Source organism: Phragmites australis, chromosome 17 (assembly GCF_958298935.1).
Source record: "Phragmites australis chromosome 17, lpPhrAust1.1, whole genome shotgun sequence".
Lineage (NCBI taxonomy): Eukaryota > Viridiplantae > Streptophyta > Magnoliopsida > Poales > Poaceae > Phragmites > Phragmites australis.
Window position 1 is genome coordinate 13,929,798 of NC_084937.1, and position 26,360 is coordinate 13,956,157.

Here is a 26,360-nt window from a genome sequence, read left to right on the forward strand (position 1 = left end):
TCTAATTTGAGGGCATTTCCGTCACAAGAAAAAAATCCCAACGGCCCAATTCACTTCACACAGCTGTTTCTGATCCCTCTGCCCTCGGCAGCCAGTGAAACAGCCTTCTTGCCCTCAGGAGCAGGCACGCAAGAGAGAGAAACAGTGATTAGCCCAAATCCCCCGTGCGACCCCACATGTCAGTAGCACATTCACCCTCCTGCTTATAAATCTAGAGAGAGAAACCGGCTGCTTAATCTAGAGAGAGAGAAAGGGGAGCATCTGATCATAGCACAGTTGCGAGCCCACAGCCCACTCATCTCTCGCACTCGCACTGCGCCTTTTCATGCCTGCTGCTGCCTCTGCCTCTTTTTATCTTTTTTTACCCCCTTGCCCTCCTTTTCTCTCCTTTGACGCATCCATCGCTAAAGCGCTCCAGCACAGCCTCCTTTGTCCGCTCACTTGCTTTGCAGTTCGTCGTCGTGCTCCTCCCGAATTCCGCGGTCAGAGCTCCGCTGCGGCCGCTGACATTTGTCTCCTCTGCCAAGAGGGGGCTGCTCTTGGATCGTTGCTGGACTAGAGTTTATCTACCGCATTGCTCCTGGTTTTGCAGCGCAGCTTGTCTCGCCTTTGGCTTTGCTGCATCTGTTCTGCTCCCAGGGTCTCTTGCTCTGTCCAGAATCCAGATTGGTTGCCTGGTACCTTTTTTACTACCCGTTTGTTCACTCTTGTTGAATCCCATAAGTTGGAGTTGAAGATCATTGCTTCTCCTCTTTGTTTTTCCCAGATTCCTAGACAACTGCAGGTTCGGATCTTCGAGCGCTCATGAGTATTTCTTGATCCCCTCTACTGTTCTGAGCCAACAAAGTTTCCATCTTGCACTTGCTCTAGCCTGTGCGCTGAAGAATTCTTGAGCTTGGTGGCAAATCAGAAAAATGGCCGAGGTGAAGCCTGAGGAGATGGTCCATCATCCACCCATGGACCAGCTCCAGGGTTTTGAGTACTGCATCGACTCGAATCCTTCATGGGGTATGTGCCACACTGCAGTGAACGAGCTATATGATTCCTTTCTTGATCCGTTTGTTGTGTGTATGGATTGCTAATTCTGGATGGTTGTGAGCGTTGCAGGAGAGGCAATGGCTTTGGGGTTTCAGCATTATATATTGTCCCTGGGCACCGCTGTGATGATCCCGACAATGTTGGTTCCTCTTATGGGTGGCAACGATGTGAGAATTCCGTCCTTTATTTGTGTTTTTGTGATTTGTTGATTATGTCTGCAACAGTTCAAGCTTCTGGATTTAAAGATATATAAAAATATTATTTGCATGAAAAAAATAATTGTTTTGCTATTATCGTGTAAATTCAGAACTGTCATAGCAGATTGCTGAAAGATGTGACATTGCTTGTTTCAAGTCATTTGATCGTTCTTTCGGTGGTGGAATCTATTCTGACTGAAGAAATGTTTATTTTTTCGTTCTTGTTATCAAAGAATGACAAGGCCAGGGTGGTTCAAACACTGTTATTTGTTACTGGGATCAAGACGCTGCTCCAGACACTATTTGGTACTCGCCTTCCAACCATCATGGGTGGCTCGTATGCATTTGTCATCCCGATCCTCTCCATAATCCGAGACCCCTCGCTTGCCCAAATAGCTGATGGCCACACTGTAAGTATGCTATGATATTCTTACATTTTTTTTACATCTTCATTTAGAAAACAGTTCATGGAAAATTGAATAGGATGATATCACTAGGCCATCGTACTTCTGAAAATTTTAATGTTTTGTTCCCAAAGCTTATCTTTTTGGCTTGTTTGCAGAGATTCTTGCAGACAATGAGAGCCATACAAGGCTCATTGATAGTATCCTCAAGCATTCAAATAATTCTTGGATATAGCCAGTTATGGGCAATATGTTCTAGGTACGTGAACTTGCCCTTTTGCCTTAGTTGATGTATGATTTACTTATCTGTCCATATTCAGTGCATTCATTGCTCCCTTGACACATCTGAGGATCTGAATAGTTTGTTAAGATTCGTATGTTGCAGCTGAGGGGTTTCTTTGGTATATTATTTTAAACTTTAGCATGACATGCCTTAGTATAGGGGGCCACATGGTCATATATGTATCATTATCTATTGGTTCTTTGCAAAACTAGTCTGTGCCGTTTTGCTATCCATTCACTTTATGTGTCTATCAGTTTGAATTGTGGGCATCACTTTAGAAAAAGTGTATTATGCTAGTCGAAGGGAGAGAGAAAAAATACCCAAAAGTGATTGGATATGGGTGCTACCTTTGGATCCACGACAGGAATAAGAACATAACATTTTGATGTGCATGTTGCAGGTTCTTTAGCCCACTTGGGATGGTTCCCGTGGTTGCATTGGTGGGGCTTGGCCTTTTCGAGAGAGGATTCCCAGTGGTAAAAGCTCTAGTGGTCTTACTTTTGTTATGTATACAATAATGCCAGCCACTTTGATTCCTTGTGGTCATCATACTAGAGAATGTTCTCCTTCTCAATCTTATTTCCTCTTTCCATTGTTAAACATTTTCTGAGCTATGTATCCTACCTTACTACTTAGATTATATGTTCAAGTATTACTAAATTATTTAGTTGCAGCATAGCTCTCTTATCTTTTACATTAATTTCCTAACCATGGCGCATAGACGTTCAGCAACAATAAACAATATTGGCTTATAGTTACCCATGTTAAGTTTTATATACTACCAAAATATTTGCTTCCGATTTGGGAGATTTTAATTACTTCTGGAGTAATGTTTAATGTCACTGAAAAATCATTTTTGTGTGTTTGTCTGCACACTTAAGGCATCATTATATTGAAATTTGAGAACTTACATTAATTATTCATCCATAATTGGCAGGATCTTTCTCCTTTGTTAGCCAAGAATTGGCATTCTAATGTTATGCTTTACATAATCCTCAGCTAATTCAAGAACAACATTTGTCAGGTTGGGAGATGCGTGGAGATTGGTCTTCCAATGCTTATCCTATTTGTCGCACTTTCCCAATATCTCAAGCACGTCCATGTCCGGCATGTTCCTGTTTTAGAGAGGTTCTCACTGTTGATGTGCATCGCTCTTGTCTGGGTATATGCCCACATCCTCACAGCAAGTGGTGCATACAAGCATACGGCACTTCTCACCCAGATCAATTGTCGAACAGACCGTGCCAACCTCATCTCTTCTGCACTGTGGTTAGCAGACTGCCTTATATATCACTAATTCATTTAACCACCATATTTTACATTTCTCAAGTAAACTTTGCACTCTCTTCAGGATAAGCATCCCATTCCCGTTACAATGGGGCGCACCAACATTCAGTGCAGACCATGCATTTGGTATGATGGCTGCTGTGCTGGTCTCTTTAATAGAGGTACCATGACTTACTTAACACGGTGATTTTTCAAAGTGTTTTCGGTATAAGCATTGTTTTATCAATATTTTGGCTTTTTTTTGTATGCATCTGATTTGGTGGATAATATTTTGAGGGTTGCAGACAACAGGAGCATTCAAGGCTGCTGCCCGGTTGGCTAGTGCGACACCCCCACCAGCATATGTCCTGAGCAGAGGCATTGGATGGCAGGTTAGCGATATTATCCTGGCATCCAACAGATTCTGTCAATATATATGATATGGCAAATAATCTTCCTATGATTCATGGATGTTAACTAGAAAAGTATTTGTTAATTAATTGCAATTGTAAAATTGTTCAATAACCAATGTTTTTCTTAGCTGAAGAGGAATAAGAATCTTTACAACATATACTTTGTGTTAATACAAATGAATAATGTTTCTCCTTTTTCTTCTCAAATATGTGAACATTCAGGGTATCGGCACCCTACTAGATGGGCTATTTGGCACTGGGACTGGTTCTACTGTTTCTGTGTAAGTGCATGCTCACTGATACACCATGTCTAAATGTCTTAATTCTGAAATTGTTCTTTACTTCCATGCCTAACATCATTCGGAATGTCTGCCTTCACTGCAGGGAGAATGTTGGCCTTCTAGGATCAACAAGGGTTGGTAGCAGAAGAGTGATACAGATCTCTGCTGGTTTCATGATCTTCTTCTCCATACTAGGTAAATTTCTTCCAAGCCAGTAACATGAAGTTGCATTAGTTTTTCAGGAGTTTGAACATATCAGTATGTCATGGTTGTAGGAAAATTTGGAGCACTTTTTGCCTCCATTCCTTTCACAATATTCGCCGCCATTTACTGCATAATGTTTGGAATTGTCGGTAAGTATCATAGCAGACAAAGTGAAACAACACCCTTTTGTAGTAATTTATTATGCTTTGAATAGTATAACTAAGTTTGCTCTTCTGTTGTGTCCTCAGCTGCTGTGGGGCTCTCCTTTATGCAGTTCACCAATATGAACTCAATGCGCAACCTCTTCATTATCGGTGTCTCACTCTTCCTGGGTTTATCTATACCAGAGTACTTCTCTCGGTATTCCACGAGTTCTCAGCAAGGCCCAGCGCACACAAAGGCTGGATGGGTTCGTAATTTTTTCTTCCACAGAATTCAGAGTCCAACTTAGCATTAGCACCCAGGAAAAAGAAATCTTGCTCAATATAGTAATACAAAGCTGATGCATTATGTCTCATTTTGTATTGTGACGTGCGGGAACTGAGTTTCAATTGTTTTACATTTTCTTTCTTTGTTGCAGTTCAATGACTACATCAACACTATCTTCTCGTCCCCGCCCACCGTTGCCCTCTTTGTGGCAGTAATCCTTGACAACACACTCGATGTCAGAGATGCGTCAAGGGACCGAGGAATGCCATGGTGGGCGCGTTTCAGGACGTTCCGGGGGGACAGCAGGAATGAAGAGTTCTACACCCTGCCGTTCAACCTCAATAGGTTCTTCCCACCATCATGAGCCAAATTGCCAAGGTCAAGATACCACAATCCAAACTGTCAAATGAAGTAAGCATTGCCTAACAATCTGGTTTGCTTTCGGTAGAGTAGATGAGCAACAGAAAGTTGAACAAAGCAGGAACTAATTCTCTGTTAGCCGTCGGTCGATTGTACATAAACTGATTCGTTTCTGTTGATCAGCGATGATGAACCAGAATGTTGGATTTTGATATAATGTGACTTTAGAGATCTTATAAACAGTTGGTTCAAGACTTATAAGCAGTTGGTTTAAGAAGGCATGATTGAAGGTGACGAACAACTTCGGTGTTTCGTCACCAAATACTATAAAAATCTTTTCGGTCCATCAGAGGCTACTCACTTCACGATGATTGAATCACGAAGTGACGCATCTCCCGGGTGACTGAAACCGAAAATGAGTTCCTAACATCACCTTTCACAAAAGGGAGGTCAAACATGCGGTGTTCCAGATGGAGTGTAATAAAGCTCCAGGGCAAGGCCAGATGGATTCCCGACGGAATTCTTTTGAGCCTTTTGGGAAATCATTAAGGTGGGCCTTATGACAATGTTCCTCGATTTACATTCGGATCGTCTGCAAGTCCACAATCTAAACTTTGGAACGGTCACCCTCCTGCCAAAATCCAAAGAAGCAAACCGAATTTAGCAACTCGCCCCATATACTTGTTGAATGTTAGTTTCAAAATCATAACAAAGGTTATAACTAACTGAATGGATGCAGTGGTGGATAAGATAATTCGTCCGACATAAACAACTTTCATGCAGGGGAGAAACATCCTTGAAGGGGTTGTAATCTTGCATGAAACTATCCATGAACTCCACTGTAAAGTTGAATGGGGTCATTTTAAATATTGACTTTGAAAAGGCGTATGACAAGGTCAAATTGCCATTCCTTCTGCAATCCCTTCGGATGAAAGGGTTCTCCTCCAAGTGGTGCTCTTGGATTGAAAAGATCATCTCCGGGGCAGCATGGCCATTAAAGTAAATGATGATATTGGACCATTCTTCCAGACCAAGAAAGGAGTCCACCAAGGCGATCCTCTCTCTTCGCTATTCTTTAACATTGTAGTCAACATGCTCGCTACTTTGATAGAAAGGGCAAAAGCGGCAGGGCAATTAAAAGGAGTAGTTTTGCATTTGATTGAAGATAGACTCTCGATTCTCCAATATGCAGACGACACAATTCTCTTTGGATCATGAGCTAGAAAAAGCAATGAATTTGAAACTCCTTCTTTGTGCCTTCGAAAAATCTGTCCGGGCTCAAAATCAACTTTCACAAAAATAAACTGTTTTGTTTTGGGGAGGCACAAGACGAAGCACAACAATATGCATAGCTTTTTGGATGTGCATTCAGAAACCTACTTATAAAGTATCTAGGTCTTCCAATCCATTATAGGAAGTTGAAAAACTGCGATTGGAAAGGAGTAGAGGAACAGTTTACAAAGAGGTTGTCCGGCTGGATAGGTAAAAACCTATCGTTGGGGGGCAGACTAGTCCTTATTAATTCAGTCCTCTCTAGTTTACCCATATGTATGATGTCCTTCATCCAAATCTCTCAGAGAGTGGTCAAATGTTTAGATTACTTTGGATCCAGATTCTACTGGCAAAGCGAGGGACATAAAAAGAAACAACGCCTTGTAAAATGGACGACCATCTACCCCAAAGATCAGGGAGGTTTAGGGGTCCGTGATCTTGAGATGCAAAACACTTTGCTCCTCTGCAAATGGCTTTACAATCTTCTAAATACATAGGGGAAACTGCAAGAGTTGTTGAGGAATAAATATTTGGGGTCTAAGACCATATCTCATATTAGATGGAAGCTAGGAGATTTCCACTTTTGGGCCGGGCTTATGAAAGTAAAGCAACAGTTGTTCCGTTTTGGAATGTTCACCATTAAGGATGGATCGCAAATTAGGTTCTAGGAAGACAGCATAACCTGATATAAAGATAAAACCATGGCCAAGGTGATCTAGTCACCCCCTGGCTAATCTCTCGTTTCGCTAAAATCTTGATGGCTCTCGCCTTTTGGTGTTCAAAGAGATTTTATCAAAATTAAATAGTCTTGACCTCACAAGCAAGCGGGATGAATTCCACTAGAATTTGACCAAGATGATCAATTCTCGGTGAACTCTCTCTATCAAGCTTTAAAACAAGTAGTTCCTTTGAAAATAACTAAAAATCTCTAGAAGCTGAAAATACCTTCAAAAATTAGGATCTTCCTATGGTACATTAAGCAGGGAGTCTTACTCACAAAGGATAACTTAAAGAAAAGAAGATGGCAAGGCAATCAGAAGTGTTGTTTTCGTCACAAAGATGAGACAATTAGGCACCTCTTCTTTGAATGTCATTTTGCTAGTTCCGCATGGTTAATGATCCAGATGGCTACAAATCTTTACCCACCACGAAATGCTACCCATATTTTTGGAAGGTGGTTACGAGGTCTTAGTAAAAGCATAAAAGCTAATATTCTGATTAGAGCAGCAACCATGTGCTGGTCTATATGGCGATGCAGGAACGACATTATTTTTAATAACAAGAAAGATTCTTCTACTTTGCAAGTTATTTTTACTTGTACGTACTGGCTTCATACCTAGTCTATTCTTCTACAACAGGACTCGCGGGAGACATTTGCTACGGCATGTATGAGGCTGGAGCAAACGGTCAGGTTTTTCAGTAGCCTTGGCTAGGGTTCTAGGCTTCGGATTCGGAATTCTTAGTTATAGGGACTGCTTATGTTTCTACCGAGCTTTTGCCCCATTTCCTAAGTGTTCCCCCTTGTTTTTGTCCTTTTGGTTGTGCACATCTTTGTTATGCAGAGGCCTGGAGCGGCTTGTATTGGTTGTAATCAGCTTGTTATAATAATATAAGCCAATAAAGCTTCCCTTTTCAAAAAAAAATTTGTCTATGCTGCAGATCTACTGCCTTGGGTGGTGGCTTTTTTTTATTTTCAGAGGAAAAATAGGTACTACAAGAAATGCAACTACTTCCAAGGATTCTCTTCCTTGTAAAAAATAATCGTTGTAGATGATAACTATCTCATAGAAGCATAAAAGGGTCCTTGCTTTTAATTATTATATTTACAGTGGTAGTGCCCATGCTCTTGCGGAAACGTTACCTAGGCGAGTAGTGCAACCCTTGGGGGATGGAAACTACTCAACCAATAGTCTAAAAGAATCTTGGTCGATGGCTTTGCGCTAATGTAGACCAAGGCAAGTTCATCTTTAAAAGTCTTTTTCCATCTACCCAGAGACAGGGGCAGATTCAACAGTGCGGTAGGGGGGCTCGAGCCCCCCCCCCCCCCCTTCCCGCTGCGCCATGGAACCCTCTCCATTTTTTGCAAGAGAAGAAGGAGAAGAGGAGGGAGATGATGTGGAGAAGAAAGAGAAGGAAGAAGAAGAGGGGGGTTAAAGGAGGAAGAAAGAGATGAACCCCCTTGGGTTGCTTGCTGGCTCCGTCACTGCCCAGAGACAGACCACCATCATCAAAGCCGCACCATTCCTCTATACCTCCATCGCCATTAGAGTATGGAAGCTCCATCACCTCACGCTGTTGGTGTGACCTAGCTCTTATTCATTGCCTGAATGACATGGCACCACTGTACTTTTATACTTCCAAGATCGGCTTCCTATCATGTCTGAGTAGGGATACAAGTTTATATTTTTGGTCATTAAATCAACTCAAAACTTAAAAAAACGAATTAGAGATTTACTCTCACCTAATTAAGTTAAGAAAAAACTAAACTAAATAGTGACCCAAAACTAATCCAGTTACATCTCTATGCCCGATCACCAACGAGCTATGGATTTACTTGGTTAGGTACTTATTGCCATGTTGCTTAGCACACAACAGCCAATTTTTTTTTTTCCGTGTCTCTGTCTCAGTGCAAATCCAAGGTGGCCCCACCCCTAATGAACTTCAGAAAAAATATAATATGCTTTAGAAAAAATATTTAGGAATAAGTACAATATTCTAATATGTTAATCAAAGAGAAAAAAATATCCAAAAATGGTGGGAATAAGAACATAACATTTTGATATGATTTTCAAGCGTTACTGCATTATTTATTTGAAACATAACTATGTTATCTTTCAAAGTAATTTCCTATTCTAGGAGCCCCAAAATAATAGAAACGTCCTTGTGTTCTAGGGCTAATTTATTCTGCTCCCTCGAAGAGATACTGACAGGAAGTGAAGGGCTTGAAAGTTTGATAGAAGGAAAGATATCTTGCGAGGCTCCTGCAAACTTTTTGACTTTGTTGTTGTAGCCATTCAGTAGGTCATGACAAATGTTTAGTGCTAGCTACATGCATCTGTTAAATCAAAGGGTCAATACAAACACCAACCACATTATGTTGCATGCACGGATGCACCTGAGATATGCACAGGCACTAGAAACATTGAAAAAATTGTGCACATTTCCATACATAAGCGGTTTATAATAAAATGGCGAATTTTGCTCACGGGGTACTCTTAAAGTATAGTCTTTGTTGAAAGAAACTAGCTTTTTTTTATCTTTGCTACTGGACACTAAGAAACAATATATATCGACTCTTGGACACACCTTATATAAAATAGTAATTTCTGGCTGGATAAGAGAGAGAAACATTGTGAAATGTCTTTTTTAAACTCATCATATCCTTCTTCTACCTTCAGCTTCATCCTAGCGCTGCTCCTTTTTTCCATACATATTCTTGCACTACGAATTTACAAAGAAATACTAAATTGCACCTCAGCTTATATGCAAATAGACATATGCAAGATAGGGCCATTTTAATCATTTTGAACTATTTCTCTCTCCAATTCAGTAAAATATTATATTTCAATGACCATAGTACATGTAGCATATATCCATGTGTTCATACTGTTCATTAGGCAATACAAAAAAAGAGTAAATTGCACGGCAAATACAACTTGTATGGTGGGTGCGTGCAACTAGGTTCGTTTAAGTGGTGCATATGAGGTGCAAAGAAGACTCCGTAGCCGAGCAACTTGACTTAGGCGTCCATGTCAGCTCCAGCGTGGACGATTCTTTGCAGAAAAGCCCCTACCTCCCATAGGCCCTTCGCTCTCTGTTTTCTTTTCTCGAAACGCGAGGCTTCCGTTGGTTAGGCGAGTGCAAGGGAGGAAGCCGACGCTCGTGGAGGAAATTGCGCGAGGTGAGCCGTCGGCGCATCGGAGGAACCGAGTGGAAGATGACCTATGGCTGTGCAGGTGGTTGAAGAACTCGGCGAGCTGCTCGTGCGGGAGGTCGCTCACAGACTTGTAATTTCTTTTCCCAAGTTAACTTTGCTTTGATTCACGCTTGGTCTGCAATGCAAATTCATAAGACCGAACCCAACGGATTCCCGTCCCGGGCCGCATTCCCTTCGCGATTGGAAAACGCCCGAGACGGGAACGGGCGAGCATGCCCAATCGATTCCCCTCCCGGCACGGCGTGGGACGGGAAAGGAGAGAGGTTCCCTCGACCGTGGGAACCTCTCTCCGTTCCCTTCGCGCAAACGGAGAGCGGCCAACGGTCCGGCAGTTGGCGTCGCGCGCTGGTGCGGAAGCCGCGGAGAGGCGAAGCGAAGGCGGCACGAGCCGGGAGGACGGAGGCGCAAGGGTCGGTGGGACGGCGACTCGGGCGACGGGGGCAGGTCGACCGTGCGGGGACGGGAGCGGCGACGTCGGCGGAGGCGGCCAGGCGGCGCAACGTCGAATCGACGGCAGGTATGCCCACAATAGCTTGCCCGTATAGGAGTCGTAGATCCGGGGAAGGGTAGGTCAATGGATTGGGTTCCGGCTTGTAGTTGAGGTCCGGAGGGTCGTCGGTCCTTGCGCGGCGGGGGAAGGAGGAAGGGGGGTGTCAGGACCCCGAACCCGGGTTCCCTTGTGCCTCATGTATCAGTCACTGGATCAAGTAGCTGATACGCACAGAATTCAACAGAATGATAACAAATACATACTTCGAATACAAATAAGTAAAATAAATACCTGAAAAGCGAAAAGATGGTCCGGTGGACAAGAATCCACAGCAGACCAGCCAAGCAGAAGAGCCTACAGTGCAGCGGAGTGAAACGACGATGCAACCCAATGCCACAGGCAACTCGGATGCGGACGCAACCTTAGACTTCTTCTTTTCGACTTCATCTGGGTTGAGGTTGAACTCCAACTCAACAATCTGAAAACAACAAGACTGAGTACGGAAAGTACTCAACAAGTCCTATACTACTTCAAGGGGGTTGATAGATGCATAATGGATATTTCAAGGATAAGGCTTTACGGTATAGTTTTAAGCGTAAAGCAGGTTTTATGCAGGTATCTAGTTATATTCTCCACTGTTAACCTTTTGAAATAAATGTAACAAAGCTTTTAAAAACAAAGGCAGGTATCTTCTGTTGGTACTGAGTATCACCTCAAGTCCCCAACGTATTAGAAGGTGACCTGATAGCAAAGCTGTCGAAATAGTTTTAAAACCAAAACCAAGGTAACAAGTTGTATCTGGGGGTTTTCAGTCCTGGGAGGGGCTATACCTCACTCCGCAGTGCCTTTTATCACATCTGGTGTACCTCTAGTACCACACAGCTTCTGGCGGATCGAGCCAGGAACCACATCACACGGACATCTAGTCCACACACTCACACATCAAGACGCACGCACTCGGAGTCTATTCAAGTGAGGTCAATGCTTTGCATGTCCATGACCGTGGACACGGCTATTCGAATAGGTTTACACTCTGCAGAGGTTGTACATCTTTACCCATACGATATGCTCAGCCTCCAACCGTTGCAAGCAGAGGAGCGAATCATACCGAGACTCTCCAAACACCTTTCTTGCCGGGCTTTTCCACGAGACACGCCAAGTTCCAGAGCTGCATGTTCCGAAGGCCAGCCTCCATTTTTAAGCCTAAGCCGGTCCCTGAACCTCCAAACAGCGGGACAGATAGACCCCTGGCTGCTCGTTGCTCTCAGCCTCCTGGTATGATGCCCAACTCAGTCCAGCGAAGGAAAATCAAGTCTTGCCCGTACAGGACGCATGGTTGCACGGGGTGGCTAAGCATGACGGCGCAAGACTCGGTCCTTAAGCAGCCGGGCTAGGCATCTTCACGGGTAATGAATTTCACCCATTTTTACACATCACCTTCCATGTCCCACATGACATCAAGGATTTCTCGACCATCACGGAATTCACAACCATCAAGGAATCATGGTATATGAGTTATTTTTGATAATAGTAAATCTTGTCTCCGAAGAGAAATGTTTTAAAAACAATATCTCCGAGGCGACGTATTTTAAAAGCGACATCTCTGAGGAGATGTATTCAATCCTAAGCATGCTAGATATCAAGACGTCGTCCATCGTTAATATATTTAATAACAGGTATTCCTAGGGTGATATGTATTCTGGATGATGACATGTATGGCATGGCAGTGTTGATAGGATTAACTATTACAAGTGGTTTGAAAGAAAATGCAATATATAGCACATGCGATAATAAGTCCAATTTTAGTTGATCATATATATTATTCGAAAACATAGGTTCAATATGATCAAGGAAATAGGACTTGCCTTCTTGAAGGGTCAATTCAAGATTGGTCTTGTCTCTTGAGTTTCCCAGGGTTCTTCTTCATCGTTGGATCTTTCCTTCAGTTCCTTCCTCGCGTTCTTGCTTAGAACCTCGACTTCGAGTCTACGCAGATTAACGACAAAAAGTGCACCACGACTAAGCAATTGAACACCAGAATAAAACCAAATGAAATATCAAAGCGGAAGAAGAACGACGAAGAAAACGACGAAAGCTAAACCTAGCGGAAGACGATCGATAACTCTAAGCAACACGAAGCTAGTACACAGAGAATAACGGGATAATCTAGCAAAGCTAGGCTAAGCTATTAACCTAGTTGTTTTATCAACTTAAGAGAAAACCTGAACAAATCACGATTAACTAGGTGAACTCTTATTAGATTAACTGTCGAAGGACGACAACTAGAGATTCTACGTGTAGGTGAGTGCACGTGTACAGATATGAATATATGTGTAATACTTACGTCTATATGTATGTGAGCATGTATACATATATACATAAGTATAACTCTAGACAATTATAAGTGCTTAAGTGTGAAGATTAAACACTCTAATTTATAGCACTAAAACATGGTCGTTTAGCAACTAACCTTAATTACCTAGTGTTGCTTAATTGCCACACTACCTAAGTCATATTTTATTGCTATCATAAAAGCATGCATGCAATTAATTAATTATCAAAAGGTTATTCAATTAATTAATTACCAATGTTAAATTATTCTATCATATTCTATTAACATGTATTTATTTATTTAACCGCTACACGGGTTAATTTATCACCTTAATTGAACTAAGATTAACTTATAACCTATCATATGAAATAACAACATATTGCAACATTGATTAAAAGATTAATCTAAAAATTATCCTTTAACTTATATGGTGATTAATCTACACTTAAATGAGATTAATATAAGCAACTTAAACATGATTATATCTCAAACACATTTATGGAATTATCTAAACTCGACTTTATTTGTTAAAGGAGAAAATCTAAATCTAGATCAAATGCCGCAATACAAATAATTACCAAACGAGAAAATTAAACGAACTCCAAAATTTACAAGATTTGGCATGGAGGTAGATTATGATTTTAGAGGAACATTGGCGAAAGAATCGCCGAAATCGGAGTTGAATTGGAGGAGATATGGCTATCGAAAGATTTACCGAAAAGATAAATCTGGAAATTAAAAAGGACTACTGTTTCGCGAACTCGGTCTACGGAATTTGTGGACCAGAGTGGGTGTGAGGGTGGTGCACCATGGACCGGACTTGGATGGACTCGGTTCATGGTCCGTGGACTGGTGTGGGCTGCAGCTGTGTGGTCCACCGTGGACCAGGCAGGTGGACTGGCTCGTGGGGCCCACATACCGGTGAGAGGGGGGCACCAAAGGATAAGGCCGGCCGGCCTTTGGCTTGTGCGGGCGTGAGACTCACAGCAAAAATGGAGAGAGGAGGGGGGGGGGGCGCCGGGAGAAGAGAGGCGGTGACGCCGGAGATGGGAGCCGGAGAGAGAGAAGAAGGCCGGAGATGTGAGGGCGGAGCTCGCCGGAGGGAGAGAAGATCGGCGGCGGAGCTGGACGGCGGAGGAGGGGCGGAGCTTTCCGGCGGTGGAGAGAGAGAGGGAAGGGAGGACAGGCACCGGCCGGGTGAAGCAGGCGGCGCCGGAGAGAGGGCCGACGGGGGTTCTCGATCGGGGAAGCGGCGGAGCTTCCCGGCGGCGCCGGAGGGAAGCGGGCAGCGCCGAAGGGAGAAGGGGAGCGGCCGGGGAGAGAGGAGAAGCCGGCCCGAGAGGAGAGAGAGGAGGATCCGGAGCTCACCGGAGGGAGGTGGTGCCGAGAGAGAAGAGGGTTCGCCGACCGGGAGAGTGGAGTGCGGAGGAAGAGAGGCGGGCTCACCGTGATGAACGGTGACGGTGCCGTGACGGCAACTGAGCACGGAGAGCTCGCGGGGAGCTCACCGGTGACGGGCGTGGAAGAGCGCGCGACTGAGCGAAGCACAGCGTGGGACGGCGAGCATGCGGGAACGGCAGCACGGCGCGAAGACGGGAGGACGTGTGGATGCGGCGACGCGGTGCCGCTGTGCTTGCATGAGGCTTGCGCCCATGGTCTGTATGCATGTGGATGTATGCTTGAGCCTATGTGTATGTATGAGAGTGGTGGTTGCCTGTGTATATGTATGCATGTGTGTGAGGAAGAGGAGGCTTGCAGGTGAAGCTTGAGAGGAGAAGAGGAATTGGCTTTGGCCTGCTTGGGTGAAAGATCAGAGGAGGCATGGGAGAAAGAAGGAGAGCATGGCATGGGCTGATGGTGGCCGGCGCAGTGGAAAGATCAGAGGGAGAGAGAGCACAGAGGGAGGGGATGGGCATGAGAAGAACAGAGAGAGAGGGAAAGATCTGAGAGAGGGAGAGATGGTGAGAGATATTTGTGTATTTGAATTGCAAAAGATGTATTTGAATTTGTAAATGAGATGTGTGATAATTCAAATAGATGTATTTGAATTGTATTTGTATTTGCAAGGAATCAAATTGAATAGTTTGAATTGGTAATAGGATTTGGAAATATTCAAATTGAGATTGAGTGATTCAATTTGAATGCAATTGAATCGAATGGATTTGTGATAATTCAAAACGAGTTCGAATTGAAAATGGATTTGAGATATATAGGATTAAACTCAAATAGGAGTATTCGAATATGAATTTGGCATTAATTCAAATAAGGGTATTTGAATTAGGAGAAAGATTCATACTTGAAGCTTCGGGATTTGAGAAATGTTTGAATTCAGGAGAATTGAATTCAATGGATTTCGAAAGAATTGAATCAAGATTGGGATTCGAACTTTAGAGACATTCAAATTCGAGTTGACCAAAGCTACTTGGGGATAATTCAATGGAATAATTGAATTATAGATTTGAGTTGGATTGGAAGATCGATCTTTACGAATTGATTTGGATTAGGAAATTACCGAGAAGAACTAGAATAGATTCGAACTGAGAAGCATACAACACTCGAATCGCCACACAAAGAACCATAAGAACAATAAACCAAAATGCATATGCTCAATTTATGCAATGATTAATTTAGGAATTAACCTAGTGATCTTTGGAATACTTAGCCAAAATAATATATTTAAATATGTACATACAAGTATATATACATCAAATATATACTTCCTTGGTTTTATACTAGTTTAATAATTAGAAAAAGTTTTAATTTGGAGCGAATTTTGCTATATTTTTATATGCTAAAATTCAGGGTGTTATAAATCTACCCCACTTAAAGTGAATCTTGACCCCGAGATTCGGATGGTTTTAAGAAGGGATTAGAGAAATACTATCTTCTATCGAATCTTCTTCTTGATCAACTGTTACTTCAACCTTTACGTTGAAAACTTCGTCATGCTCGTCGAACGTAACTATTATCCCTTTTGGCTAGACGATTTATCATATCCAATATATTTCAATATAGCGCTAACCTAGGTTATCTTCCATTTCTGAACTACTTTGTCATTAGTAAATTTACCTTGTCAAATCGTACAATTTCTTATGGGTTTCCACTGAATATCGTCATGACTCAAGAGATTCCAATATTTCCTATCTCAGGATTTTATTCCGAGTACATCCACTTAATCAACTATGCTTGATATCCAATAATCAATTTTAGTCCACTGATAATTCATGGGTCATCCTACTTCAGGTGTTATTCTCTCCAAAATACCAATATTAGCACTTATGATCCTACTGATAACTTTGATTATCTGTGGGTTGTCTGGCATCTACCGAAACTCTATCGATGATTTTCTTTAATCCATTAGATATATTAATAACTCTTGGGTTCTAATTTCATAATCTCTACCAAACAGCGGTGGTTTACCAGTCCTTGCTTGGTAATCATCCTTGATTCCAACACATGCTTGTGTTTGCATCCTTAAATGATAACTTTCCGAGTCAAAGTGGGGCTACCCCACTTAAAGTGGTTCTAACTACGGATGTCTCATAGAGTATGCGACACTATAGTCATTTGGCCATTCATGGATTATCACTTTATCCTCTGTTTGAGATTTGGTTGTAGTTCTCACTAAACTGATGTTGCTCCGATTGTTGATGTGATACTTTGATGATATAGACTAACGCAACAATCAGTTACTTCAGGGAACAATTTCTTGCAAAATGGCATGAATCCTTACAATTAAAGTAGAGCTTTTTGTGTGCCTTTGGTTTGCACCGAGTCACTACTAGACAACTTGCCATGAATTGTTCGAGATGCCTACAATTGTAGTAGATCTTGCTGGGGTCTGGTGTCTTCAGAGTTCCTTCTTGCCGCAGGGTTTCCACTATCTTAATTGTAGGGAATTTGATCTACTTGATTAGAGGTGAATCATGGGGCTTTATTCTGCATAGAATGTTGGTCTTCTAGCTTTTATCTCTTGTAACTGGCCTTTTGGCGTTGACTGAGTCTAGATTTTCTCTTCTTGGTGTTTCAGTGGTCTTGGTCAACATTTCCTATGTCAAGAGCTTGACTGATGTTACTGAGTACTTGAGCAATAGTTTGCTTCAGTTGGGTCTGACCGTCCATTATTGCAGGAAGATCTCCAGCAATAAGTGCCAGTGACATGCAATGTTCATTCTTGTTATCTGGATTTTCTTGTTCCTCACTCAATTCATGTCCATGAGGGACTTCTTGTATTTCTGGATTGCTTTTAATGTCTCGAGTGTCTTCTTGTTCTTCGGGGATAAGGTGGCAAGCATAAGAGAGTTATGATTCATTTCTCTCTTTTTTTTCTTGGTAGATGAGTAACAAAAGCACACAACCAAGAAAACACGCAATGAACAACCAACAAGAACCAGCACTACAACGCGAACACTCACAATTAGTTTTTCCGTTACTACGATACGATAGAAAATAGGGATTAGGCTTCACGCTTGACACAACTCCTTGTGTAAGCCATAATCTTGTCAGTGTTCTCCACGTTAAGCTTTGAGAAATGGTGGGTAAAGAGGAATCAACAAGTTTTGTAACAGAGTGCTAAGGTAAGGTAAGATCAATAAGAGGTAGATATGGCAAAGAAGAGTTTTCCTTTAAAAAGTTTGTAATAAAACTAAAGTATAAGTAACATCCATGCTAAGGTTACGACCTACAGCCAAGTACGGCTCTGATACCATGCCTGTCAGGACCCTGAACCCGGGTTCCCCTGTGCCTCATGTATCAGTCACTGGATCAAGTAGCTGATACGCACAGAATTCAACAGAATGATATCAAATACATACTTCGAATACAAATAAGTAAAATAAATACCTGAAAAGCGAAAAGATGGTCCGGTGGACAAGAATCCACAGCAGACCAGCCAGGCAGAAGAGCCTACAGCGCAGCGGAGCGAAACGACAATGCAACCCAATGCCACAGGAACCTCGGGTGCAGACGCGATCTTAGACTTCTTCTCTTCGACTTCATCTGGGTTGAGGTTGAACTCCAACTCAACAATCTGAAAACAACAAGACTGAGTACGAAAAGTACTCAACAAGTCCTATACTACTTCAAGGGGGTTGATAGATGCATAATGGATATTTCAAGGATAAGGCTTTACGGTATAGTTTTAAGCGTAAAGCAGGGTTTATGCAGGTATCTAGTTATATTCTCCACTGTTAACCTTTTGAAATAAATGTAACAAAGCTTTTAAAAACAAAGGCAGGTATCTTCTGTTGGTACTGAGTATCACCTCAAGTCCCCAACGTATTAGAAGGTGACCTGATAGCAAAGCTGTCGAAATAGTTTTAAAACCAAAACCAAGGTAACAAGTTGTATCTGGGGGTTTTCAGTCCTGGGAGGGGCTATACCTCACTCCGCAGTGCCTTTTATCACATCTGGTGTACCTCTAGTACCACACAGCTTCTGGCGGATCGAGCCAGGAACCACATCACACGGACATCTAGTCCACACACTCACACATCAAGACGCACGCACTCGGAGTCTATTCAAGTGAGGTCAATGCTTTGCATGTCCATGACCGTGGACACGGCTATTCGAATAGGTTTACACTCTGCAGAGGTTGTACAGCTTTACCCATACGATATGCTCAGCCTCCAACCGTTGCAAGCGAAGGAGCGAATCATACTGAGACTCTCCAAACACCTTTCCTGTCGGGCTTTTTCACGAGACACGCCAAGTTCCAGAGCTGCATGTTCCGAAGGCCAGCCTCCATTTTTAAGCCTAAGCCGGTCCCTGAACCTCCAAACAGCGGGACAGATAGACCCCTGGCTGCTCGTTGCTCTCAGCCTCCTGGTATGATGCCCAACTCAGTCCAGCGAAGGAAAATCAAGTCCTGCCCGTACAGGACGCATGGTTGCACGGGGTGGCTAAGCATGACGGTGCAAGACTCGGTCCTTAAGCAGCCGGGCTAGGCATCTTCACGGGCAATGAATACCATCATGTAACTCAAGCTCCCATGAGCAAAAGATGTATTTGAATTTGTAAATGAGATGTGTGATAATTCAAATAGATGTATTTGAATTGTATTTGTATTTGCAAGGAATCAAATTGAATAGTTTGAATTGGTAATAGGATTTGGAAATATTCAAATTGAGATTGAGTGATTCAATTTGAATGCAATTGAATCGAATGGATTTGTGATAATTCAAAACGAGTTCGAATTGAAAATGGATTTGAGATATATAGGATTAAACTCAAATAGGAGTATTCGAATATGAATTTGGCATTAATTCAAATAAGGGTATTTGAATTAGGAGAAAGATTCATACTTGAAGCTTCGGGATTTGAGAAATGTTTGAATTCAGGAGAATTGAATTCAATGGATTTCGAAAGAATTGAATCAAGATTGGGATTCGAACTTTAGAGACATTCAAATTCGAGTTGACCAAAGCTACTTGGGGATAATTCAATGGAATAATTGAATTATAGATTTGAGTTGGATTGGAAGATCGATCTTTACGAATTGATTTGGATTAGGAAATTACCGAGAAGAACTAGAATAGATTTGAACTGAGAAGCATACAACACTCGAATAGCCACACAAAGAACCATAAGAACAATAAACCAAAATGCATATGCTCAATTTATGCAACGATTAATTTAGAAATTAACCTAGTGATCTTTGGAATACTTAGCCAAAATAATATATTTAAATATATACATACAAGTATATATACATCAAATATATACTTCCTTGGTTTTATACTAGTTTAATAATTAGAAAAAGTTTTAATTTGGAGCGAATTTTGCTATATTTTTATATGCTAAAATTCAGGGTGTTACAGGAGGGGGGGAGGCGGCGCCTTCGGTACATGGAGCGGTCGTTGGACAGGGGGGGAAGGACGCGAAGGTCGTCGGTATGTTGCAGCACAGCCGAAGGTTCGACGAGATACAATGCACAGGCGGAGGGGTAGGGAGGCGGCGGCGGAGGTCGATTGCTTCGTTGTCGGACAAGGGGGTAGCTCGGACGGGGTGGGTGATGGAGGCATCGCAGGGGGTGCTTAGGTCCTGTGCTGCGCACAATGGCGGCGATGGCGGTGGGAGGGCGGAATGCTTCCGTACTGGGGCGGGGGGAACTTGCGATGCCGGCGGTGAAGGGGAGTCATCGGCCTCATGGGATTGCCGTGGTGAACTATGTAGATGGACGCGGCAGCTCTGGCGAAGCTTGTGTCGTTGATGCAAGACCAAATCCAGGATGCGGCTGACGCGTTGAAGAAGGTAGCATCCGACAACATGAGCCCAGAGAGCACACCAGCGGCTGTCGATCTGAACATGGCGCTTATGCAAGTGGATGCTATTGCCGCCGATTTGGGTCAGCTAGTCTTCCAGGTGGAGGATGCCATGCGCCGGTGTTCTCTGTCCGTGTCTACCGAGGAGGAGGACAGGAGTAGCGTCGGGGAGGAAGGAGAGGCATGGGCTTCCTTGAACGTCGCCGGCGATGACTCGGACCAATCTGAAGGGAGCTCGGATGACGTGCTATGCTCCAGTAGTGAAGATTGCGGTTCGGTTGAGTCCGATAGGTCCTGGCGGCTGCAATCTGGCTGCCGGTTAGGATAGAAAGGTGTCTTTCATTGTCATGGTGTTCTGCGATGTGCATCTGGTGCCAGTACTTTGGTTGCTAGCCCTACAAAACTTGTTTGTTGCCGGCTTAATCTGTGTGATGAACTGAACCGCTATCATCAATATTGTCCCCACTGTGTAATGTATCCGTATGGCACAAATATTTCGTCAGTATTGCAATAATAATGTTGTTTGCATGTTAATTTCTTCTAGTGGTCCATGGATACTACATCACTTTGTTTCCGAGGACATGCCCTCTATGTTTGTGTTATGTTTCATGAAGAACAAACAATGACCGACTGCAGCTAGCCTTTAGTGGCTATAGTGTGGTTTTTTTGTAGCTTGGTCATGCAGGTCATGCAGGTGTGCAACCTTGATTAGGTACATTTGCTAGATGCATCGGTTAAAGTTGGTAATGGCATGATTAGGTAGTAGTGTTTTCAGTAATAGGCCATAGGTGTTGGAAAGGCCATGAATTGAGTACATTCTGGTGCATCAAGTATTGATGTACTATGCTTAATGTTTAGCAATGTTCGGCTTGCTATATTTGAGTGACAGGGCTACTAGCAATGGGACTGTACTTGTGATATTTATCATAAATAGCTGCTTGTTGCTGTATGAAGTGTGATCTATATCATAGATACTGAAACTTACCTTATTTTAAGGGGCCGAATGGATCCTTTTTACCAGAGCATCCTGCAGGACGGTTTCGACCGTATGACTTGGGGGGGGGGTGAAGACATGGGTACCCAGGGGAGGCAACCGACGTTGCACAAGTGGAGATGTCACAGTTCTCACAGCCTGCTGGTCTTGGAGGGTAGTCGGAGTTAGGCCAGTTTAGTCTCGGGAGCGATGAAAAGGGCAGGAAGAAGGTCACCTCGAGGAAGAAGAAGAAGGTGGATGCAAAAACTGATAGGACCAAATGGACAGACGAGGAAGATGAGTTGTTGGTGTCGGCGTGGCTTAACGTGAGCCAAGATCTGGTTGTGGGCACAGATCAGTCAAGGGAGACATATTGGGGCCGTATCGCGAAGTACTTCAACACTTACAAAAAAGAAAGCATGATGCCGAGGACCGAGAAAGCGCTCATAAATCATATGAAACTCATCACGGATGCCATCACAAAATTTACGGTGCATTACAGGAAGGTGGAGCAGCTGAACCCGAGTGGCACGAATGAACGTGACAAGGTAACTCTTCATTTCGGTTAAATTGTCCATGCATGTATAGGCAAACATGACTTATATTTACATGCTTCACAGATGGCTCGAGCGTGCTCCGCATATAAAGCAATCGAGGGCAAACCATTCGCGTACACACACTGTTGGGTGCTGCTGGCTGAGCACCCAAAGTGGCATGCTCACGAAACGGCAAAGGCGCAGAAGGTCTTGGATCTTGCGGAAGCACAGTGCAGCCAAGCTGCAGGCAACGATGTCCCAAATGATGCAGCTTCCAACGCGTTGACGGACCTTCCCCGACCTATTGGCCGTGACCAAGCCAAAGCTTCCCGAGCCCGCAAGTCACCGTCGCAGTCTTCAATTCCTACTGTGTCCGGAGGAGCATATGAAAGACAATTGTAGGACATCAGTGAAACAAAGAAAGTGATGGTGGAGCTTAAGAAGGAGCAGCTGGAGGTGATGCGGCTCCAAGCCACTGTCCGAATGAATGACCAAGACGAAAGAATTATGAAGGTTGATTTGGACACCGTTTCGGGACCCCTGTGCGAGTATTATAGGAAGCGCCAGGAAGACATAATGGTGCGGTGGAAGCTCCTGGAGGACCGAGCGTAGCACGGATGAACTAGTCAAGCATTTGTTATTTCGACTGTAATATGGATGGACATGTGTGTGTGATGCTACTTAACAACGTTTGGAACATTTACCTTTCCTTTGTAATATTTGTCACATTCAAGTACTTTCATTGAGGACTGCAATAATGGTTCATGTATTGATTCGCAGCTACATTGCACACGGTGCCTGCGTAGTAGTAGCATTAAAAACCAAAGTACATGTCAAAGCCGACCCTACTGGAAACATAAAACCAAAGTACATGCCAAATCCAACCCTATTGGGAACATAAAACCAAACTACATGCTTGAAACTAGCTTATGGAATACATACTTTCTGAATTCTACTGTGATCCATGAATACTCCAAAGGTGCTCCACAAGGTCAGCACACAATTGGCGGTGCACTGCACGGTTGCGGATAGCTTGAGTTGTTTCGACATAATGCAGGACACCTTCGTCACCACTTCGATGGACTTGAGTTGGTTCCCCCATGAAGTCGAACACCTGCACCGGAGAAGCGGTACCGCACTCGTCCTCAATTATCATGTTGTGCATAATAATGCAGGCGGTCATGATATTGTGCAATGTAGACTGATCCCATACTCTAGCCGGTCCGCGAACAATAGCAAACCTAGCTTGCAACACACCAAATGCACGTTCGACATCCTTGCGGAGAGCAGCTTACATCGCGGAGAAATGGATGCTCTTGTTGCCTCGAGGAGCAGGGATTGCCTTCACTATGGTCGCCCATTCGGGGTATATGCCATCGCCGAGGTAGTATCCCATGTCGTACCTGTTACCATTTATGCTGTACGACACAAGGTGGGGCACTCCCATCGATAAGCCTAGTAAATAAGTTAGAGCGGTGCAATACGTTTATATCGTTAAGACTCCCAGGCATGCCAAAAAAAGCATGCCAAATCCATAAGTCATACGACGCAACCGCCTCCAAAACTATAGAAGGCTTGCGAGTATGGCCTGTGTACGCGCCATGCCACGCTTTTGGACAGTTCTTCCATACCCAATGCATGCAATCGATGCTCCCGAGCATCCCGGGAAACCCACGGCGCTCGCCTTCTGCCAGGAGACGGGCGGTGTCAGTTTCATTGGGAGCCCGGAGATATTCTTCTCCGAACACCTCCACAATAGCTTGCACATATTTCCGTAATGCCATCATCGCCGTGCTCGCCCCTATCTGCACGTACTTGTCAACTGCATCGGAACTGACTCCGTATGCTAGTTGCCGTATGGCCGCTGTCATTTTTTGCAAGGGGCTAAGGCCGAGCTTCCCCGTTGCATCCCTTCTCTGCCTGAACCAGGTGTCATGCTCCTCCACAACGGCCGCAATACGCAAGAACAACCGTTGCGACATACGAAACCTGGGTGCGTGAACATACATGACTCAGTGTACACAAGGAAGGTTACGACTTCCATTACAAAATCGCACTTACCTCCGACAAAACAGGATATCGCCGTATACAGGTTTGTCGGCGAAGTAGTCGTTGTATAGCCTAGCAGCACCTTCGCGGTGTTGCCGGTCTATAACCGCATGGCCGGGCATCGACCCACGCTGCCTGCTACGACGCGCAGCTCCTGCTTCTTCCTCCTCGATGGCAATAAACACAAATAGCTCGTCCTCTTCGTCACTCAAATCTGAGGAGAACATCATCATTTCCTCCAAATCTGAGGAGTTCATCTTGTATTTGGAAAACGAGGAACTAGTGTGAGTCCGCTTTGAGGATGCCGGCCCTTTTATAGTGCTACAAATCTTCCCTGCGAAGTCACACTTCAGTAGCTTCCATTGCAAGCCGCTTGAAAAGTCCAACGTTTCCTTCCACCACAAGCCGTCTACCCAGTCAACACTCTAATCCCGTACTGCATACGCCCATACTTTCGCCGTATAAACGCATTCATCGTAAATATACGGATTCGGTACCAAATATATTAAAATATTGAAAGTCTGTTGGGGAAAGGAATGGAGAAGGGAATGCTGTTGGAGTGCAGGATCTTAAAGGGAATGAATTTGGGAAGGGAATCCTGTTGGGAAGGGATTTTGGAGTGAAAAGGGAAGAAAATGGTTGGGGTTGGTCTAACTCTGCTGCAGTGACGGGAGGCATAGGAAGTTTGGAGTACGTTGAGATCGATTGAACCCAGATCGTGCTGACTCGAGCTAGAAAACGAGAACCACGAGATGCTCGGCGTGTGTGGACAACTCCAAGGAAGCATGGATAAAGATTTTGTAATCGGGTTTCCCTTGTTTTTGTCGGTGCCTGCGTGCACCTCTGTATGCTGTAATCTACAGGGCGCTTAAGCTTAACCTCCATGTAATTACTCTGTTTTCTTCATTAAATGCACGACAGTATGCATTGGCAAAGTGCACCCATTAAATGCACGACAGTATGGTAAATTACTGATGAACCGCATATTACGTGTCCATGCGATTTGATCAAATTATCACTGCGATGACAATGTGAATTCGCTCGAATTACGGATGGCATCACAAGTGGCACTGAATAAGTAGCGGGTGCGTCATAACATCAGGATTATGCCCATAATCATAACCCAATAAACAACATGTGAGCATTATCAACACTGCGGCTTATACCAATTTTTATACCGATGATCTGGGAGAGATTAAAAAAATATGGCCAGCGCATTGAAGTCTTCTCTTGCAATTTACCCTAACCAAGTAATCGTTGGTTAACTGTAGTCCCTAGTTTCTGTTTGATCAATAAACCCTAGAAAAGAACCAACATTTTCAACCACACACTGCCAACGCTTTTTTTGTTTGTTTTTTTAGAACTGGGCCCCTTCCCGGAGGCTTTATTGGAGCCTTTTTGACGGGTATGCGACGCACGGGGCTCAAATCCCGGCGGGCACGGCCGAACCGAGTGGCTTTGCCATCGGACTCATGTCCGTTTACCACTGTCAACGCTTTCAGCAAGGACGATACTTTAAGTTTATACAGGAGCAAAAATTGCCTTGTAAAATTCCATTCATTGTTTTTTTTATATATATTAGTACATGTTTGGTTCACTTCTATACGTTACCACATTTCCTTACTAAATTTGCGTAAGGTGTGGTCAGGTCTTAGGCAAGCTAGAGTTTATGACCATGGCCCCAAGGTCTAAAAAAAATTGTGGCATGCCGAAGCTGTGGTAGCTAGTGAACCAAACGGCATCTCATCCTTTGACTTCTTCAAGTTTTTCCACCAGTGCATACCAATGTATAGCCGCCATCGACGTCTGGTCAATTCCTTTTTGTTTTTCATAAAAGAGGTAGAGTGATCTCTCAAAGACCTTTCCTAAAAGTGTAAACACGAGTCTTAGAGCTCAACGATGGCATTTTTCTTCCTGCCGTTGCATGATTAGCCTACAATTTTTTTTGTGATGTAGCCTGACTGTTTGTCATACAGTGCCACTCAGTGCCTCAGTGGAGCAGCAGAAAGGAATCACCAGAAAGAACCAGTGTGCAATAAACGAAGATGGCACACTATTTGCACTAATCCATTATAATGTTATAACGTTTGTGGGGCGGAAACCAGACACAAACCGACCTTAGCTCAGTTGGTAGAGCGGAGGACTGTAGTTGGATGCAGATTAATCCTTAGGTCGCTGGTTCGAATCCGGCAGGTCGGATTTTTTCCTTTATTAATTTTTTGGTAAAAGAGTCCGTCAACCCTTTCAGATAGCATTATGCGGCAAACAAGTTCATTTCATTTGCTCCATGTAATTTTTTTAATACAAATTGAAATATGCGTGACAAATCAGATGAAAAGGATAAACTTGGATTTTTCAATATAAAAATGTACTTTCATATAGATTTTAATATGAAGAGAAAGTCAATTAAAATCAGAACCATTCACATACAAAAATCATTGGCTTATCCTTGGACGAAAATAATTGACAACACGATCATTCTTAACAATAGATACAAAACAACAGCTAAAAAGTTAAATACTTAAGTGAGACAGCCCTATACAATAAATATTTGGTGTGCTCTAGGTATCCTTGGAGCCACAGTATCGCAAACAATCACAATAAATCTGCATTACGTGACATATTCTTTTTCTC

General features: G+C 43.4%; 2 protein-coding genes and 1 non-coding gene across 3 annotated transcripts; 2 read left to right on the forward strand and 1 right to left on the reverse strand.

Annotated features, from left to right (window-relative positions):
* Positions 1-300: 300 nt before the first annotated feature.
* Positions 301-5,106, forward strand: LOC133897815 (nucleobase-ascorbate transporter 2-like). The gene is made up of 14 exons (XM_062338645.1): positions 301-677; positions 767-1,008; positions 1,108-1,205; positions 1,469-1,645; positions 1,798-1,898; positions 2,323-2,398; positions 2,947-3,191; positions 3,274-3,370; positions 3,494-3,580; positions 3,824-3,882; positions 3,986-4,077; positions 4,158-4,235; positions 4,335-4,495; positions 4,667-5,106. Exons 2-14 carry the CDS (start codon positions 915-917, stop codon positions 4,877-4,879), a joined length of 1,578 nt encoding a protein of 525 aa, XP_062194629.1. The 5' UTR covers positions 301-677; positions 767-914; the 3' UTR covers positions 4,880-5,106.
* Positions 5,107-22,968: 17,862 nt separating this feature from the next.
* LOC133896889 (uncharacterized) lies at positions 22,969-23,983 on the reverse strand. Its single transcript, XM_062337527.1, has 3 exons — positions 23,739-23,983; positions 23,362-23,666; positions 22,969-23,132 (listed from the first exon to the last, which is right to left on the reverse strand). Exons 1-3 carry the CDS (start codon positions 23,981-23,983, stop codon positions 22,969-22,971), a joined length of 714 nt encoding a protein of 237 aa, XP_062193511.1.
* A 1,855-nt stretch (positions 23,984-25,838) lies between these two features.
* Positions 25,839-25,925, forward strand: TRNAY-GUA (transfer RNA tyrosine (anticodon GUA)). Its single transcript is given in 2 exon segments — positions 25,839-25,875; positions 25,890-25,925. It is a non-coding gene; the product is annotated as a tRNA-Tyr (tRNA).
* Positions 25,926-26,360: the final 435 nt, after the last annotated feature.